This window comes from Saccharomycopsis crataegensis (assembly GCF_037102585.1).
Source record: "Saccharomycopsis crataegensis DNA, jcf7180000000098, whole genome shotgun sequence".
Lineage (NCBI taxonomy): Eukaryota > Fungi > Ascomycota > Saccharomycetes > Ascoideales > Saccharomycopsidaceae > Saccharomycopsis > Saccharomycopsis crataegensis.
Genome location: NW_027043838.1, coordinates 622759 through 636523, shown reverse-complemented (window position 1 = coordinate 636523; position 13765 = coordinate 622759). Strand labels below are relative to the sequence as shown.

Genomic DNA, 13765 nt, shown 5'->3' with positions numbered 1-13765 from the left:
AGGGGATGTGTAGATTATTGGACCTTGATCAATTCGTTAAAATTACCAAACCTGCTAAACAACAACCACCCCCATCTAAACCAAACCATCTGAGAAGCATGTGCAAATGACATAGCCCCTACAGTCAAAATTGCACTAGGCAAGTCTGAAAAGAATCTAAGGACTTCAGGAGAGGAGGATTTGTCATCCAGTAAAGCTATAGGGATCACAAAATCAGATTTTTCTAGAATATTTTGCAAAACCTTGAAATATTTAGCAATCAAGATTTTACTGGTAACGAGAGTAAATGAGTATTTTTCGAAAAAACTCAAGGAATTGAGTTTAAAGAGGTTTGCCGATGATCCAGACGACTCCAAATATTCTTTGCAGCCATAATACAAGGATTTATGATTTGGATGGTCAGATACACCAGCTTCATCAAAAGTAATTAAATTTATCGCGGCGTTTGGATCTTTGGTAATGATTTTGCTTAATTTTTTACTTATTTTTGAACTTTCCCAGGTAGTATTCATCGAGTCCATGAAATTTTCTTCATCAATAATCTGATGCACATTACTTTCATCAATGCCAAAAATTCTCGCACTTTCTACCAATTCGCTAGCCCTGACTTCACCTAGGCCATCAGCATTTCCGTTACTAAAACAGATTAAACCTAGTGTGTTGTTGTGTTTCTTCTTACCAAGTTCGATAATCGAAGGAGCAAAAAACATCACTTCATCATCAGGGTGGGCAATGACATAATATATGTTGGAGTTTATCAATTGGTTCCGGTTTAGAGTTTCGGAAGGAATCTGGGCCTTGAAGAGGTCATTTTTCGATAAGTTTGGGATAACTGTTGACAAGATGATCCATATGGCATTGAGCATCATAAAGCATTTGATGAGCTTCTTTGGAACCACACATAGTATTGACATTTTGGAGTGAGATTATTGAATTGTCAGTATATATCTCTATGTCTCCTGTATTCTCTCAACTTTTTCAGCAAACTCTGAGTAGCAACACAATAGAATTCATATGAATCTGTGATGTATCGTTGTTACTAATAAAGCCTTAACAAGCATCAACGGGGCCTCGATCATCAGCGCTGCGTAACCCGAGCTGAATCAGGTCACACTATAGATACATTATATTGCATATACACACATCAACCGAATCATTGGCACCGAGGGCCTCGGAAATCTCCTAATAGTAGGGCCTGTTCCCTGTGACTTTCGGGGAGTGGCATTCTGTGGTTTTTTCCCCAATGGTCGGATTGAATTGATTGATTTCCTTACTTTCGAACAAAACCCATTCCACCAGATAAACAAATAACCACCTGAACTTTTCCTTGTTCCATTCCACACATCTCTCTTATTAATATTTCTGAGGAAATTGGGAGAAAGTAAAAGAAAAGGATAGCATAATTGTTGGAACTTTTTTTTAACTTTTTTTTTTTTCATTTTGTTTACCACTTGTCATATTGCATAAGATCAATTTGTGTCAACTTTTATTTTCAGTAACTCTGATTCCCAACTTTTCCTTTTGTGTTGCACGTTTGAAGGGCGGTGTTCTTTTTTTTCTACTGCTTCCCAAAATTGTTCAGAAAGGCGAATTGTTGCTCATCCATCAATTATTTCACCTCCATCTTTGGAAAATATAAAAACTTTTCTCATTTTTCCCTTGGTTGTCACTTATTATTTTATTCACTGGCCATTTAAAATACAATTAAGGGATTTCTGAACAACAGCATCTTATAGTCGTTGCTAAATCATCAGAACGCACGCTGGAAGGAAAGTCTGCTGTCCAAACCAAAACTACAAAAGGTGTCTTCAATTTATTGTTGTTCTCCTTTTTTTTAATATTTATTTTTCGCTTCCTTTCTCTTTCTTTTTCTACTTTATTGTGTTTTTGTTTTCCAATCGTCTCCACCAAAACTAATTGTTAAAAAGTAATCCAAAAATGACGGGCTCCACAAACAGCGCCTCCACTGATCCGACTGGCAAGCAACACATTGATTCAATTCCAACCCAACTAACTTCGAATCATTCTGTTTTGCTTCCAGCTCCAGTGCCCCAAGTTAATCCATGGTCTCTGAGAAAGTCTACAGCTGCTGCCCTTATTTCAGGTCAACAAACTATCTCCTATACAAAGTCAAGCCCATCTCCATCATCGCTTGATAAGTCTACTCCAAATCCAAAACCTTCTACTTCTGCAAACAAAGAAAACGCCGATTTGTCTAGCACCAGCACTAACCAGCAATCCAAAGCCAAATTTTCTAGAACTGACAAATGGGTTCCTTACACCGATGCCGAAATTGAGTTGACAACATCAAATAACAAAAATGCCAACTTTAATAATAATAAATCGAAAAGCAAGAATAAATCTAAAAAGAAAAAGGCTAAGGCCAAAGTTACGGCTAAGTATGATTCAGATGGTAACCCTGGTGCAGATGGTAACCCTGGTGCGGATGCTCACAATCATAATAATGAAAGATCAAATGATATATTGGAACATAGCCGCCACTCTGGTATGAAAACCAAACAGCACTCTACAATACCTGAAGCTACTAATGAACTAAAGAATAGACCTAACAAGGTTGTTGATAAAATTACAGGTGTTTCCAATAGAGAGACAAAAGAAAGTGATTCAACCAGTGAAGTTGGTGAGCATTTAGCCAAACTTGATGTCAAAGATTCGAGTGCTGCTCAACAAAAAGACTCATTTAAAGCTGAAAGTTCGATTAGTGATTTCGAAGCTGAAGGTAACATATCCGGTGAGTTGCGTTCTTCCAATCAAAAGAAGGGAAAACATTCGAACGGCCGTAATAGTTTTAAACATAGGAATGGATATAAGCTGCGCTCAAATAGCGGCTATGACGACGCCAGTTTCTATGGTATGAATAATGGATATGTTAACTATAGTGGAAACAAAACTGATGGATATAGAAGCCAGTACCCACCAATGAACAACTTTGGCTTCCCAGGTGCTCCTTATTTTGGCCAGGTACCTTTTATAAACCCGATGTATGCCAACACTGCTGCATTAGGTTTTGCAACTGGAAACCCGATGATTTCTGGTACTCTACTTTCTGGGGCTCAGTACAATAATCAGTTTGACCCTAATTACAAGTTTGTGCAACAAAACAATAATACTGGTTATTCTTCGGATAGATCTTTTAATGAAACAGAAAGTGCAGGCAGCAGTGCTTCTCCAAGCAGAAGGACTTCTAGTGTTGGCCCACAGGCCCAGTTGCCCAAGTTTATTCCAAATCAGCCTCAGAAAATGTTCTTTAACAATGGAATGATACCCCCGGGCGCTATGGGCCAAGCGTTGTTTATTCCTCAATATCCTCAGCAAGTAATGCTGCCTACGTTCCAGCAACAATTTGCCCCTACAATGCCACAACAACCTTCAAATTATGACCCAAGATTGGCAGTGGTGATTAAACAATTGACTTATTACTTTTCTTTAGATAATTTGTTGAAAGATTTGTATTTGAGAAAATTGATGAATCCTTCCACTGGTGGTGTTAAGCTTAGCCTGCTTTTGAAATTTCATAGACTTAAGATCTTAATCATAAGAGAAAGTAGGGATCTTTCTGACGAGGAAGAAAAAGAAGGTCTAAGTATTTTACGTACTGCCGTTGATGCTATCACAGACTTGGAACTTATTGAGAATGGAGACGAAGTGAAGTTGAAACAGAATTGGGAGAGATGGATTTTATCAGAAAACGCTGTAGAATCCAAAGGAGTTTAACAAGAGAGGTGAAGTTCCTCAATTTAACCACGAAAACTTTTGCAAATTTGATGGAAGAAAATTTTCAACCATTAAAAATAATCTTCCATTCAACTACAGAGTGGCGCTAACATTAGCAACCTGATGGTCCACAAAGCTAGGCACAAAGTATGTTCACGGAAATAGAAATTGATACACAGGACATAAATTTGTTAAGAATATTGTCTCGGAGGCGCAATTTTCAGTTGGCAAGGTTCATACATAAGCCTTTTTCTTTTATTTCTTCATTTAATTATGATAAGCATGACCTTTTAACTTATTTTCTTTTCCGCAAATATTTTTGAGAATTATTTTATTTTGTATCCCATTTCTGCTTGGTGAGGTCTGTTATCTACTGTGTGGATTTGTTGTTTCTTTATATTTAATATTTATGAGTTGTCGTTTTGTTATTGTTTCCCCTCTTTTGCTATTAACGCTTCACCAAAGATCATGGTTTTCTAATAATTTTTTGTTCTCCTTATACTATTTTTTTATGTCTCTATTGTTAAAAAAAATCTTGGACAAAAAAAATGAATAAAAGAATAAAAAAATTATTAAGGTACATCCTTTCATTTACTTTTAGAGTTGTCAGCCAGAGAAAAAATGGGCTAAAGCATATGTCAAACCATGGAATTTCAATAAATGGCTTATTTATTTTATTATTATTATTATTATTATTATTATTATTATTATTATTATTATTATTATTATTATTATTATTATTATTATTATTATTATTATTATCTTTTCTCTTGAAGGCATTACTCTATTTTATTTTATTTATTTCTTCTATTATTATGTAACATTCGATATTTACAGACGTTAACATCAATTAAATTTGATATTATCCATAATGGTTGTTGTCAATTTTATTCACTGGTTTTCCACTATGTTAAACACGTACGAGCATGAAGAGTAAAAAAAGGTTAAGGATCTCTCTAAATGTGGATTGAAAAATACTACTTGCAATTTGAAGTCATTTTGGAGGCATATTTATGATGAGCGTTTATTATTATGCATGTCTTTTGAGAAGACACCTCGCATGATGAGGGTTTAGTTGAATAGGTTAATGACCACTATATTGTGAAATATTTAAATTACGGAAAGTAAGTTCGGAAAAATATGAGGAGCAGCTTTGAGAATAAAATCAGCCTCAGAGGAGGGGGGAGGAGCAAGTTCTTGGTGTTTCATGTCCTTGGTAGTAGTGTTGTCTATCTATATACATATGTATAATGCTGGTATATTCTCATATATGTATCCGGGGCTCGCAACAACTTTTTCATGCATGGGGTGCACCCCTGATGAGGTGAAATTTTTTTTTTTTTTTTTTTTTTTTACCAATAAGTACAATAAGTACAGATAGCGAGATCAGAATAATATTGATTTCTTTAGTATATCCGGCTTTCCTTTGGGATCTAGCTATACGTTTAGTTTATTATCATTGTTGCTTTAGGTCTTTATAATTATATTGTTTTTTGTTGCTGTTTTAATATTTAGAAGAGTACCGCCAGTATGAATAACTATAAAGTAGAGAAAATCGATTGGGATGCCCCAGAAGAACCGGTAACCGAGGTTGTTGAAAATTTGGAAGAATTGAGAGATGTTCTTGTGAATCAGAATGGTAAAGAATCTCTTGCTGCTCGTTTCCGTGTTTTGTTCACATTGAAATCCATTGGTGAAAGTTTTACCAATGACGTCGCAAGGGCCAACACCGCCATCGATTACATCAACCAAGCGTTCGCGGACAACTCTGAGCTTCTCAAACATGAAGTTGCTTATGTTTTAGGGCAGACCAAGAACCTCCACGCCACAAAATACTTGAGAGATGTGTTGAGTGATACTGATCAACAATGTATGGTTCGTCATGAGGCTGCTGAAGCGTTGGGTGCGTTGGGTGATGAAGATAGCTTGAACTTGTTGACAGAATTCTTCAAGAACGATCCATTAGTGGAAATCAGAGAGACTTGCGAATTGGCAATTGAACGGATCAAGTGGCAAAAGGAACAACAAAAACAAAAAGAAGAATTGGAATCGTCGTTGTACTCGTCAATTGACCCTGCCCCACCATTGCCAATCGACAACAAGCACTCTGTGGCTGAATTACAAAAAATTCTTAATGATCAAGACGTGCCATTGTTCAAACGGTACCGTGCGATGTTCACGTTGCGAGACATTGGTAACGATGAGGCGTGTATGGCCCTTGCTACCGGGTTTGCCGATAAGTCTGCCCTTTTCAAGCACGAGATTGCTTATATTTTTGGCCAGATTTGTAACCCAGTGGTGGTTCCTGACTTGATCAAGGTGTTGAATGACGAATCCGAAGCTCCAATGGTCAGACACGAAGCGGCTGAAGCCTTGGGGGATATTGACAGTTCCGAAGTGATTCCTATCTTGAAGAAGCATCTCACTGATAAAAACACCGTGGTTAAAGAAAGTGCAATCGTTGCCTTGGATATGAATGAGGAGTACCAAGTTGATTAGACCCATCCCTTGTGATTTTGAGACCCCAATATTACTACACTCATATCTTTTCACCCATTTCTTGTTTTTGTTTTTTTCTCTTCCTTATAATATGTTGGAATTTCCTAGACTTTCCATGGTTTTTAATGCACTAATAAATGTTACGTTTTGTTTTCTTTAGAATATTCACAACTAAACTTTTCCCCTAATTTGCCATGATGTGACACATTTGTATTCTATTATTCCTTGCCAGATACACTTCTCCAGATTACCCACCATCAGCTATCTTTAGACAGACTTCCATAGCAGTCATATACATGCTCAATAATTCATTACATTTCAAATAGAATAAGCGACATAGTCAGACTAAAACAGTTTATTAAAATAATGAGTATATGAAATGAATGAAAAAGTTAAGAAATAAAAAACATTAAAAATGAGAATCAGTATAATGTTCTTTTATTTTGTCGGTCTTTTCCTCTCAATTGGGAAATAATATGATACGATGCAATTAGGAATCTAAATAAAATTTAGACCTATCACCTCACCAAATACCAGGGAAAAATCTGTATGGACATTCTTTAATATATCTGTCCCAATCCTTCCCGTACTTCTTCTGACACTTGTATTCATCTCTGAAAGCTCTGTGAACCAAAACTACAGTGAAGAAAGCGGGGAAGAACCAAATGAATGGCGAGCCAAACCCGCACATCAATGACCAACTGATGGATTGGGTCCAGTCAGCAGTATAGTGGATTTTTCTGGCATAACGGTACCAGCCATCAATCAATAAAGTCGAGCCATTTTCACATTTGATGTAACGAGGATTCTTGAGCACTTGCCAAGGAAGGAATGGGAAAGAACGACGGATCTTGGTGTCTCCAGCAAGCATTTTACGGAACGAGTTCTTTTGGCCATTACAAGTGTCAAAAATGTAGTAAGCCCCCAAAAGCAACACAAACAAGAAGGTGTTGTAGGCAGTGGACCAGTGGTATTCCTCAGGAGAATGGTAATTAATATATAAAGTGACTTGGCAATAAGTGAAAGGCACACCAGCAATGTTCCAGAACAACAACATGAAACCAAACTTCTCGTAGGCCATATCCCAAGTTGGAACAATAAGCTCTTCACCTTTAGAACAAGCATTAGCATAAAGCCAATGAGCTAATAAGAGAAACAAAGCTTGTGGGGTAGGGGCACCCAATTCTTCCCATTGTTTCACCACAAGAGCTGATGTAAGGAAAAATAAAATGAACCAAGGGATACGAACTTCAAAAAACATCTTGAGGTCAATAATCCCGATACGTGGGTTCAAAGGAGCACCAAGGAAGAAATCATAGATATGGTTACCGGTCATTCTATGGTAATCACCACTGACATTCAATGTGTATACGTAAAGGATAAAAGTTAACACGAATCCCAAAATGATCGCAACGGTCATGATCTCACCAAACATTTCAAGGATAGTGTAGAGCTTGAAAATTCCGGTGACATGAAGAATGGCAGCAATAGCAATGGAAGTGTAGAAACTGGCAACGGCGTTACAAAAGTAAGGCAATTTTTCATTATTCAAATGAGTCAAAGGTTGGCCCTTGGTCCAGATCCCAGGCAATGTCACGTAGAAGATCATTTGGGTGACAAAAAAGGTGACAAAGATGGTCCAGGCTCTAGGGGAAGGAGGAAAGGCATGTTGGTGGACGAGGCCAAAGAAATGTTGGAAGAATTCGGACCAAGATTCCCCATCTTGAGGCCAGGCAGGAGCCCCATGATAGAATTCGGCAGAAATCCACATATAGTACATGAGGGCTGGGAAACCAACGAGCATACCAATAACCCCAGGCACCCCACCAAATTCCCATTCAATCTCCTCTGGTTTGAGATAACGGGAGTCCCTCTTAGGGGGTTCCTTTTGGCGTTCAAGCAAAGCAGTATCCTCAGACATTATGTAATAACCACAAGCAGAAAATTGCTTTTTGTTTTTGTTTCCTTAAGAAAGCCTATAGAATGAACGCTCTATTATGATAGATTGGCGTATCAAATTTCAAATTTCTGAAACTTCCTGCCAACACTGGCATCTCCGCGCACTACGTACATTGTTGTCGTTTACATCGTATATATACTATATCCCTGAACGAACATGATACAAATAGTAAGCATTGGGCAAATCAGTAGTTTAACATTATGTGTCTAATTTATTAGAGGGTGGTTTGCATTTCCTTATTGATTGATTTTTGCTGACTACTGTCTAAAAAGATCGAACCAATCGACATATTTGAACCATTTAGGCTCGACGAGTACACAACGGCCCTTTGCAAGCACATTCCCTTGATCCAAAGTCTCAATATGACCATCAATAACTGCCTTTCTGCCCTGATGCTCTGTGACCTTAGCCTTGAGTACAACAGTTTGTCCGGCACAAACACTGTCTTCATAATCAAGGGTTAACTTCCCAGTGACACCTCTTTTGTGAGGCAACTTTGGGAATCCGCAAAAACACAAAGCTTCATCTAGTAATAGCCCGAGCACACCATGGTGGAGCTTGCCTGTCTGATCTGTAAGCTTATCTCCAATATGGTAGAACGCCACCAACTCGCCATCGTTCTCGTTTACGTACACAAGTGGGTCAATTTCAAAATAGTTTTGTCCATAAAGCACACCTTGAGCAACATGGTTTTGACGATAGCTGCTAGGAATACTTAGCGAGTATGCGGAGCCGTGAAAATTGCTGTTAGCTTGTAGTGCTTTGTATTCCAGTGACTGGCGGATGGAGTCCAAGGCACTCTGTTTCTGCTCATCAAGGCCTCTTGGTGAGTAATCTGGAACAGTATTAGAATGGATTGCAGAGTATCCTGTGGCAAACGCAAAAAAAGATCCTAACCCCTTTCTGATAACCGCTGACATTTTCGGGGGACTTTACTATATATTATATATCATCATCATCATCCCTTGTGGTGCGGGGGGCGTTTTGAAAGTAAGCCCTGTTTCTGTGATGCATTCATATGCATATATATGTATACATCATCAGATGAGATGGAGGCCACCGACTACAATAATGCCAACCTTTGCTCGTTGATTGTTATGTATATAGCAAATACAATGATTATATATATGCTATATATGTAATCAGTGTTTGGAAGAACCTCTGTGTCTCCAATGTGAGGATAACCATCCCTTTGTAACCATTATGATAACTGGGATCGGAACCTCCCACCACGGTGGTGGTATATTACAGTGAATCCTCAACTTCTGTATCTACGGTCCTTTGACCAATGAGACTTCTTGGACTACGGATTGTCACTATACAGTCTGTCGGTGGTACTCTCCTGCTATGCGATGTATATAGACACTATCTTGAACCTGACTAGATATTATGGGGGGTTTCCACTGAGGAAGCCACCATTTCGTAATCCTAATGCTAACATTAGCTTGTGTATATTGAACAATTATCCGATTATTATCCTAGATAATATAAAGCAACCAAACCCAAACTAAGAAGTAACCCTCATAATATCTCATAGCTACCTGCCTCCTATGTCCCTCTCAAGATGCTCAACTGTTAATGAAGCGACGACGCAAAAAATCAGCTAATACTTTTTCTTTTGAAAAAAAAAAAAAATTTCCATCCGAAGTTTACGTTGGATAATACCATCCTTTTGATCCCACCAACGCTTTGGTTGCACGACCTAAAGAAAAAATTTGTATAAAAAGAAACGTTTGGGATAATATTAACAAATTTGGAGGCTCTCGTCAACTTTTATTCCCATTCTTTCTCGAAAAATACAACAACAAAAATACATCCGGTTTTCAATATGTCCAAAATCTTAATCGATGAACCTGAACCTCGAAAGGAGAAAGTCGCTATTGTGGGTGCGGGTCTTGTGGGTTGTCTTGCCGCCTTATCATTCGCTCGTCTTGGTTACAAAGTCACTCTTTATGAATACCGTGATGATCCTCGAAACGAAACAACAGTTGACCGCAACTTGAGATCTATTAATTTGGCTGTCAGTGATCGTGGTATCCGCGCCCTCAATGCTGTAGATCTTGAGATGTCTATCCGAGTCCTCAAAAATATCTTACCAATGAGAGGTAGAATGATTCATGATGTCGACGGTCATCAAACTTCCATGAAATATGGCTTGCATAACGAAGCTATCAATTCCATCGATAGAGCCTATTTGAACATTGAACTCTTGAATGAATTGGATCGCCACAAGAATATCAAAGTCAATTATGGGTTGAAACTCATGAAGATGGACTTCAGTGGAAAAAACGGTAATCCTAGAATTTATTTTGAAAAAACTAAAAAAGTGGCCAATACTTTGGAAGAAAATGCCATCAGAACTTTTGAATATAATTTCGTCATTGGTGCCGATGGGGCTTATTCTGCTACCAGATTTCAATTACAAAAATTCGTTAGAATGGATTTCAGCCAGGAATACATGGATTGTTGCTATATTGAACTTTATATACCTCCAGGAGCCTCAAAAAAATACAAGTTTCAATTGCATCCTAATAGACTCCACATTTGGCCGCGGAACAAATTCATGTTGATCGCTTTACCAAACTTTGATGGATCATTTACTAGTACTTTCTTTGGTCCATGGGATCTTACCGAGCTGTTGGATACAAGGGAAAAAGTTATTGACTTCTTCCAAACTAATTTCAAGGATGCGGTCGATTTAATTGGGCTTGAACAAGTAGTGGAGGCATTCCTAACACACCCTAAATGCTCTCTTGTTTGCACTTCTTGTTTCCCTTACAACTACAAAGGTAAGTGTATTATTGTGGGTGATGCTGCTCATTCGATGGTGCCTTTCTATGGTCAGGGGATGAATTGCGGGTTTGAAGATGTCAGAGTCCTTGTAGAGCTTGTCAAGAAACATGAATACGAATTGGAATCGGCGTTCAACGAATATTCTGTTACTAGACAACAGGACCTCGATGCCATTATTACATTGGCTAGAAATAATTATACTGAAATGAGCCATAATGTCAATACAACAAGATATGCTGTCCGTAAAAAGATGGATGCTGCAATGCATTTGATTTTTGGAGACAAGTGGCTACCATTGTACACAATGGTTTCATTTAGAGGTGACATCCGCTATAGTGATTGTATCAAGAGATCCAAGGTTCAAGGATGGTTGTTGAGTCAACTTGAACTAGGAGTTTATGGGTTGGGTGCTTGGTTGGCTTTCAAGGCCATTAGAGCTGTTGTGAGAGACAGATAGATATCCTCTCTGAAAATTTTTCGCTTTTCTTGTTATTTGTTTATTTATCTTGGTTTCTAGTGACTTCTATTGAGAAATCAAAGTTCCATCTTCAAAATTGTGACACTACTATTTTTTCCTTGAAAAATTTTGCTGACTCTTATTATTTTCGTCTTTGAATTCCCCGTCATCTTTATATTTCAGATATTAATTTTCAATCTCTCTTGTACGTACTGCTTTTATTGATTTTATTGATTTTTTATTTTGTTTTAATTTGGATCCTACTCATTACATCATACACCTCTCGTAAATTGTGACACTGATGATCTGCTACTGATGGAACGTGTTTTTATGTGACAAGCTTCATTGGTTGATGGGAAGAAGTGTACGCTAACTGATGCAAACGGCTGGGGGTTTACTTAAAGCGTATCGTTATCGGCCAGAAAGATGAAGAAAAAGCCTCGGATAAACTCCGGAGTTTGACGGCATTCTTTTTCCCTGGGAAAAAATCCATGACTTCTATCACGTGCAAACATTTTTTGTTGACTTTTCGTTAAAAAAAAAATTGGAATTTTTCAACTGTTGAGATTCCTTTTTGAACTGTTGCAATTTCCGGCCATTTGTATACCCAAATCCTCAAAAGTTTTAGGAAAACCTATTTTTTTTTTTTTTTTTTTTTGAAATAAAAAATATTTTTAAAAGCTCCCCAACAAAAATTGGTAACAACACACTAATGGCAGTAAGACTCATATTACCTGCTCTTGTGCGGTCCCAAATCCGTCATGGATCTGCTAACAGCAGCATTATACCCTTGATTTCTCGTTCCCGTTTGAATCATCTCCATCACAGAAACACCTACCAACTCCATCCACTCTCAGCCCAGTCTAGAAGACACAACTCTTCCAAAACCACTCCTGAAAACGGAAAAACTAACGAGGACAAGTCGTCAGCTACTGCCACCCCGGCTCCCACCGAAGTGGCCAAACCTTCGCTTTGGGACAAAGTCAAGCACGAAGCTAAACATTACTGGGATGGTACCAAATTGCTTGGTCTTGAAATTAAGATTTCTTCCAGATTGTTGATCAAGTTGTTGACCGGTTACGAGCTTACCCGTCGTGAATTCAACCAGTTGAAGCGTACCACCTCTGATTTGGTCCGTGTCGTTCCATTTGCCATGTTCGTGATTATCCCATTTGCTGAATTATTACTCCCAATTGCCTTAAAGCTTTTCCCAAACATGTTGCCTTCAACTTACGAATCAACTGCTGACAAGGAAAAGAAATTGAAATTGTTGCGTAAGACCAGAAAAACTGTTTCCGATATTTTGATTGAATCGGTCGATAAGACCGGTGTTAGATTACCTGCATCTTTTACTCCAGTTCAAAAGGCACAATTCCAAGAATTTTTCACCAAGATCAAGTCTGCTACCGATAGACCAACCCGTGATGAATTGTTGAACGTTGCTAGAACTTTCAAGGAAGACATGGTTTTGGATAACTTGTCCAAACCACAATTGGTGGCCATGGCTAAATATATCAACTTGAAGCCATTTGGTACTGACCAAATGTTGCGTTACCGTATCCGTTACCAAATGTTGCAAATCAAGGCCGATGATAAAGCCATTGACTTTGAAGGGGTAGAAGCTCTTACCGTTCCGGAGTTACAATTTGCATGTGCTTCCCGTGGTATCAAGAACCATGGGGTTGCTCCAACAAGATTGAGAGATGATTTGCAAATCTGGTTAAACTTGAGATTACGTGAAAAGATTCCATCCACTTTATTGTTATTATCCAACGCTTATACCTATGGTGAATTGAGTTCCGTTAGTAACTTGTATGACGCTTTGGAAACTGTGTTAAGTAGTATTCCAAATGAATTGATCCACGAAGCTCAAATCGATATTGCACCAAGAAAAGAAGTCAGTAATACTGAAAGATTGAATGTGATTAAGGAACAAGAAGAATTAATCAAGTCTGAAATTCAACAAGAAAAGGACAGTGGTCTGATTATTCAAGTTAAAGATACTTTGAAATTGGATGAAGTTCCTCCTCAACCATCTCCAGAAGCTAAGGAAGAAGTAAAAAAAGAAAAAAATGCCTGATCTAATCTTCAAAAAGCATAATCTATCACACATCTACAATGGTGGAGATATAACCATTTGTAATTAATAATCCCAATTTTTTTTTCTGGTTTGTTTTCAAATCATTACATAAGCATTTCATTTTTTGTTTCATTCAATTCATTTTTTGTTGTGTTGGTTTGGTATCAAAGCTCTGCTTCTTTTGCAGGGAAAAAAAAAGAAACCAAAAAGAAATATTTCTTTTCTTTTCTGTGCTCTGATC

The 13765-nt window shown here is 37.9% G+C and overlaps 7 protein-coding genes across 7 annotated transcripts; 4 read left to right on the top strand and 3 right to left on the bottom strand. All coding sequences in view use genetic code 12, as the record gives it.

Annotated features, from left to right (window-relative positions):
• Positions 1–14: 14 nt before the first annotated feature.
• On the bottom strand, positions 15–914 carry GPI12 (N-acetylglucosaminylphosphatidylinositol deacetylase; the record flags this gene model as incomplete). The annotated part of the gene is made up of 1 exon (XM_064999535.1): positions 15–914. One exon carries the CDS (start codon positions 912–914, stop codon positions 15–17), a length of 900 nt encoding a protein of 299 aa, XP_064855607.1.
• Positions 915–1938: 1024 nt separating this feature from the next.
• Positions 1939–3735, top strand: DASC09_059500 (uncharacterized protein; the record flags this gene model as incomplete). Its single annotated transcript, XM_064999534.1, has 1 exon — positions 1939–3735. One exon carries the CDS (start codon positions 1939–1941, stop codon positions 3733–3735), a length of 1797 nt encoding a protein of 598 aa, XP_064855606.1.
• A 1530-nt stretch (positions 3736–5265) lies between these two features.
• On the top strand, positions 5266–6234 carry LIA1 (deoxyhypusine monooxygenase; the record flags this gene model as incomplete). Its single annotated transcript, XM_064999533.1, has 1 exon — positions 5266–6234. The coding sequence occupies one exon, from the start codon at positions 5266–5268 to the stop codon at positions 6232–6234; it is 969 nt and encodes a 322-aa protein (XP_064855605.1).
• Positions 6235–6757: 523 nt separating this feature from the next.
• On the bottom strand, positions 6758–8155 carry ERG4 (delta(24(24(1)))-sterol reductase; the record flags this gene model as incomplete). Its single annotated transcript, XM_064999532.1, has 1 exon — positions 6758–8155. One exon carries the CDS (start codon positions 8153–8155, stop codon positions 6758–6760), a length of 1398 nt encoding a protein of 465 aa, XP_064855604.1.
• A 296-nt stretch (positions 8156–8451) lies between these two features.
• Positions 8452–9114, bottom strand: MRX3 (Mrx3p; the record flags this gene model as incomplete). The annotated part of the gene is made up of 1 exon (XM_064999531.1): positions 8452–9114. The coding sequence occupies one exon, from the start codon at positions 9112–9114 to the stop codon at positions 8452–8454; it is 663 nt and encodes a 220-aa protein (XP_064855603.1).
• A 908-nt stretch (positions 9115–10022) lies between these two features.
• On the top strand, positions 10023–11444 carry BNA4 (kynurenine 3-monooxygenase; the record flags this gene model as incomplete). The annotated part of the gene is made up of 1 exon (XM_064999530.1): positions 10023–11444. The coding sequence occupies one exon, from the start codon at positions 10023–10025 to the stop codon at positions 11442–11444; it is 1422 nt and encodes a 473-aa protein (XP_064855602.1).
• Positions 11445–12156: 712 nt separating this feature from the next.
• Positions 12157–13524, top strand: DASC09_059450 (LETM1/MDM38 family protein; the record flags this gene model as incomplete). The annotated part of the gene is made up of 1 exon (XM_064999529.1): positions 12157–13524. One exon carries the CDS (start codon positions 12157–12159, stop codon positions 13522–13524), a length of 1368 nt encoding a protein of 455 aa, XP_064855601.1.
• Positions 13525–13765: the final 241 nt, after the last annotated feature.